Here is a 6,103-nt window from a genome sequence, read left to right as displayed (position 1 = left end):
ATCACACAGAGATGGTCTGAACAACACAAACCACACAGAGATGGTCACAAATCACACAGAGATGGTCCGAACAACACAAACCACACAGAGATGGTCACAAACCACACAGAGATGGTCTGAACAGCACAAACCACACAGAGATGGTCACAAACCACACAGAGATGGTCTGAACAACACAAACCATACAGAGATGGTCACAAACCACACAGAGATGGTCTGAACAACACAAACCACACAGAGATGGTCTGAACAACACAAACAACACAGAGATGGTCACAAACCACACAGAGATGGTCTGAACAACACAAACTACACAGAGAGATTTATCTTAACAGACAAAACGCACACAACGCAAAGCATACACTGATACAGGTGCAAAGCATGGTCTTAATTAACAGCAAAAACCACAGACAGAGAGATGGTCACAGACAGACAGTCTTGACAAACACACACACACACACACACACACACACAGAGTCTGAACGGCAATAAACACCGGATGGTCTTACAGCAATAAACACAGAGAGGAGGCGGTCTTAACAGCAAAAAAAACCACAGATGGTTGATTGATTGTTGCACAGCAAAGCGTGTGAGACTGAAGAGATCATCAACTGCACACACACACACACACACACACACACACACACACACACGTGCGCTCACACAGTTGGTGGGAGAAGAGGCAAGCAACGTCGTCCACATCACCATGAACCATGACAATGATGATAATCTAGAAGAAATCAACATGATAAACCCCCAACATCAAGCATCAACACACACACAAGGTAAATGTCTTGATTAAGTCAGTAATGCCCATCTTTTGTAGGCACACAAACACACAAGCACACACGCACACACGCACTCACATACACAAAAAAAAAAACCCACACGCACACACACACACACACATGCACGCGCGCACACACACACACACACACACACTCAAACCTGAATTTATACACACATGTACCCAACTGCACGCACACAAACTCTTTCTCACACACACACACACACACACACACACCCTGACTATCCCAACACTCTTCAGTTCAAACCCGACAACAACGGGCAAAGCACAGCCCCCACCACCACCTCCCCACACCCCAAAACCCCTCCCCCCACAACAAACCTCCAACCAACAACAAGACAAGAGACAACACCACCACCACCACCACCACCACCACAACACATCGCTCAGTTCCTCCGGGATCGACGCAAGCGGTGGAAGAAGTTGATGGTGTGAAGGAAGTCGCGGAGGCGCTGCAGCCTCTTGCCCTGCCGGTTCATCTTGGCCTCGGCCCGCTGCTGCTCGCTCTCCTTGTGGCGGATCTCCGTCACCAGGCTGTGGAACACGTCGTCCACGCACTTGCGCAGGACGGCCGAGGTCTCGAAGAAGGGGCAGCCCAGCTGGCGGGCCAAGGCCAGGCCCTCCTCGTGCTTCACCTGCACGCCGTGGTCGTCATCATCATCGTTACTGTCTTTTTTTTTTTTCGTGATAGCAGTAGTAGTGGAAGTAATAGTAGTAGTAGTAGTAGTAGTAGTAGTAGCAGTAGTAGCAGAAGTATCGTTGTTAGTATTAGCACTGTTTGTATTATCATCATTTGGGTTTGGTTTTTGTTTTGTTTTTGTTTTTTGGCTGTTGCTGTTCCTGTTGTTGTTAGTATCGTTCTTCTTGTTGTTTGTATCATTGTTGTTGTTGTAATTAGTAGTAGCAGTAGTAGTGTGTGATTATTATTATTATTATTATTATTATTACTGCAGCTGTAGCAGTATTAGTAGTAGTATGAATTTTAATCATCATCATCATTATTATTATCAATGTCACTTTTACTGTTATTATCATGATTGTTATTGCTATTATCATCAGATGTAGTAATGCTATCAATTTTTGTTGTCGTTATCATCATCATCACTACAGACATATAAAAATGTGTGTGTATGGGGGTGGGGGTGGGGGTGGAAAATACAAACACTACAGACATAAAAATGTGTGTGTATGGGGGGGGGGGGGGATACGAACATTACAGACAAAAAATGTGTGTGTATGGGGAGGGGGGGATACAAACACTACAGACATATAAAAATGTGTGTGTATGGTGAGGGGGGGGGGGATACAAACACTACAGACATATAAAAATGTGTGTGGAGGGGGGTGGGGATACGAACATTACAGACATATAAAAATGTGTGTGTATGGGGGGGGGGGGATACAAACACTACAGACATATAAAAATGTGTGTGTATGGGGAGGGGGGGATACAAACACTACAGACATATAAAAATGTGTGTATGGGGAGGGGGGGATACAAACACTACAGACATATAAAAATGTGTGTGTATGGGGAGGGGGGGGGGATACATACACTACAGACATATAAAAATGTGTGTGTATGGGGAGGGGGGGATACAAACACTACAGACATATAAAAATGTGTGTGTATGGGGAGGGGGGGGGATACAAACACTACAGACATATAAAAATGTGTGTGTATGGGGAGGGGGGGGATACATACACTACAGACATATAAAAATGTGTGTGTATGGGGAGGGGGGGGGATACATACACTACAGACATATAAAAATGTGTGTGTATGGGGAGGGGGGGATACAAACACTACAGACATATAAAAATGTGTGTGTATGGGGAGGGGGGGGGATACATACACTACAGACATATAAAAATGTGTGTGTATGGGGAGGGGGGGATACATACACTACAGACATATAAAAATGTGTGTGTATGGGGAGGGGGGGGGGATACATACACTACAGACATATAAAAATGTGTGTGTATGGGGAGGGGGGGATACAAACACTACAGACATATAAAAATGTGTGTGTATGGGGAGGGGGGGGATACAAACACTACAGACATATAAAAATGTGTGTGTATGGGGAGGGGGGGATACAAACACTACAGACATATAAAAATGTGTGTGTATGGGGAGGGGGGGATACAAACACTACAGACATACAAAAATGTGTGTGGGTGGGGGTGGGGATACGAACATTACAGACATATAAAAATGTGTGTGTATGGGGAGGGGTGGGGGTGGGGATACGAACACTACAGACATATAAAAATGTGTGTGTATGGGGAGGGGGGGGGGATACAAACATTACAGACATATAAAAATGTGTGTGTATGGGGAGGGGGGGGGGGAGATACAAACACTACAGATTTAAAAAACATAGGGGGTGTGTGTGTGTGGGGGGGGGGATACAAACACCACAGATATAAAAAAAACAGAGGGGGGGGGGGGGGGGTGGATACAAACACTACACCGGATCTCTGTTTATCATTTCATCCAAATGACTGGACCACCACTGAAAAAAAAGGGTGGAGAAAATTCTAGCGAGCGTGGGATTCGATACTGTGAAATAAAAGCTTTACCATCTCCTCCAGATAACTAGCACCCAGACCACCACTCAGGTTGGGGGAGGGGGGAGTGGGCGTGGAGGAACATAAGAAATATATTTAAAAAATCCATGTTGGACTTGTATTTCTCTTTTTATCACAACAGATTTCTCTGAGTGAAATTCCGGCTGCTCTCCCTCAGGGCGAGCTCGTCGCTACGCTACAGCGCCACCCATTTTTTTTCTGTATTTTTTCCTGCATGCAGTTTTATTTATTTGTTTTTCCTATCAAAGTGTTGCCATGGATTCTTTTACATGCGCTAAGTGCATGCTGCACGCAGGACCTCAGTTTATCGTCTCATCCGAATGACTAGCGTCCAGACCACCACTCAAGGTCTAGTGGAGGGGGAGAAAAATATCGGCGGCTGAGCCGTGATTCGACGAACCAGCGTGCTGGGATTCTCTCGCTTCCTAGGCGGACGCGTTACCTCTTGGCCATCACTGTGGACGCTCACTTCCTGGTCGGCATGCATCACCCCTAAGCCACCGCTACACCAACGTGATGCCACAAAAAGGAACAGCATCCCGTCCCCTGTGACAAACCACTCACGCCACGCCACGCCACGCCACACCACACCATGCCACCCCACACGCCCTGACTCACTTTACGCTTGTCCTCCAGGTCACACTTGTTGGCGGCCACGACAATGGGAATGTCGTCACGGCAACGCACGCGGTTGATGAGCTTCTTGTAGGCGATGACCTCGTCAAAGCTGCGGCGGTCGGTGATGGAGTAGCAGATGATGAACCCCTCCCCCTTCCGCATGTACTGCTCCTTCATCGCCGTGAACTCAGGCTGGAAATCAAAATGAAATCATGATGCTAACTGCCCAGCCAATCAAATCAATTCATGGTGCTAACAGCCCAGCCAATCAAATCATGATGCAAACAACCCCAGCCAATCAAATCAGATCATGTTGCTAACTGCCCAGCCAATCAAATCATGGTGCTAACAGCCCAGCCAATCAAATCAAAACATGATGCTAACAGCCCAGCCAATCAAATCATGTTGCTAACACCCCAGCCAATCAAATCAAATCATGTTGCTAACAGCCCAGCCAATCAAATCAAATCATGTTGCTAACAGCCCAGCCAATCAAATCAAACCATGATGCTAACAGCCCAGCCTATCAAATCAAATCATGTTGCTAACAGCCCAGCCAACCAAATCAAATAGCATCAAATCATGACGCTAGCAGGCCAACCAACCAAAATAAAAGTATCAAATCATGATGCTAACAGCCCAGCCTATCAAATCAAATCATGATGCTAACAGGCCAGCCAACCAAAATAAAAATATCAAATCATGATGCTAACAGCTAGCCAATCAGATCAAATATTATCAAATCATGATGCTAACAGCCCAGCCAATCAGATCAAAAAACATCAAATCATGATGCTAACAGCCCAGCCAATCAGATCAAAAAACATCAAATCATGATGCTAACAGCCCAGCCAATCAGATCAAATACTATCAAATCATGATGCTAACAGCCCAGCCAATCAGATCAAATACTATCAAATCATGATGCTAACAGCCCAGCCAATCAGATCAAATACTATCAAATCATGATGCTAACAGCCCAGCCAATCAGATCAAAAAACATCATATGAGAGCCAACTGCAAAAAAAAAAAAAAAAAAAAAAAAAAAGGCCATTTCAGAACTGATCACCCATCAGTTCTTATAACCAGTGGAAGAAAACACAAAATAATGTTAAAAGGTCAACTGAAACAACATTGGAAAGACCAGTCCTTCGCGTCTCACTCAGTGTACATAAAATTTCTTTTTTTTTTCTTCTTCTTTTTCTTCAATACTGAAAACATCATGAAAAAACCACTGGTTTTCAGTCCACGTAACACTGCCAAATCATTTTTTTTTTTTTTTTAAACAACCGCTTTCCTTCAGGCACTGACAAGTAAAGTCTGGGAACAGGATCTTCACCAAGCTAGCTGTAAAATGTCGTCATGCAGATCCCAGGAGTCAGTCAGTCCTCTCCGGCTGCAACAACAGTGGCAAGAAGTGATGCCCCCTTACACCAGCACCAGCAAAACCAGTCACGGCTTGTTTAGGGGTCAGTTTTTCTCACACGAAAAAAAACAACTTCCAACACATATCTACTGTGATGCTGATAGTGCAACATCCTTCCGTCCCTCTCTCTCCCAACCCTTTCCCACCATGATCTGGTTGAGTGTGTGAGTTTTCATTTCATGATGAAATGAATGTCTCCACTTTTAGAAATTACTGCCTCTTTTAAAGTCAGTTTTTATTTTCTTTATGATAAGCCTGAAGGCGATATCTGTGCTCTGTTTCGACGATAAAACGATTGATTGATTGATACCCATAAGTTATATCTATGACAAGTAGTTGGGTTTTGTTTTTGTTTTTTCACCCTTTTTTCTTTTAATAAATAAAAGAAAAGGGAAACACCATTTCGTATCACCAACATCAGTCTGGGCTTGTTTTCTTTTCTGTCACACAAAAACTATATATATATATATATATATATATATATATATCCTAAGTTACATTTATGGCATGTGTGAATCACAGAGGCAGACCTGCAGGGCTTGGGTGGTTGGTTTGTTGTTGTTGTTGTTGATGATGATGATGTTACACAAGTGGACTTTCAGGTAATTTTCAAGTTACTTGCTCGTAAGACCCAAAGGGTGATGATAAAGACGCTG

The 6,103-nt window shown here is 44.1% G+C and overlaps 1 protein-coding gene across 1 annotated transcript in view; it reads right to left on the bottom strand.

Annotated features, from left to right (window-relative positions):
• Nucleotides 1–482: 482 nt before the first annotated feature.
• LOC143297354 (GTP-binding protein Rit2-like) overlaps nucleotides 483–6,103 on the bottom strand; it is a 39,363-nt gene continuing 33,742 nt past the window's right edge. Inside the window, exons 4-5 of the mRNA XM_076609661.1 lie at nucleotides 4,022–4,213; nucleotides 483–1,443 (exon numbers count right to left, since the gene is read on the bottom strand). Of these exons, the coding sequence (XP_076465776.1) occupies nucleotides 1,195–1,443; nucleotides 4,022–4,213 (441 nt within the window). The 3' untranslated portion in view covers nucleotides 483–1,194. The remainder of the gene's footprint in view (nucleotides 1,444–4,021; nucleotides 4,214–6,103) is intronic.

This window comes from Babylonia areolata, chromosome 22 (genome assembly GCF_041734735.1).
Source record: "Babylonia areolata isolate BAREFJ2019XMU chromosome 22, ASM4173473v1, whole genome shotgun sequence".
Taxonomy (NCBI): Eukaryota; Metazoa; Mollusca; class Gastropoda; order Neogastropoda; family Buccinidae; genus Babylonia; species Babylonia areolata.
This window is presented reverse-complemented; position numbering and strand designations above follow the sequence as displayed.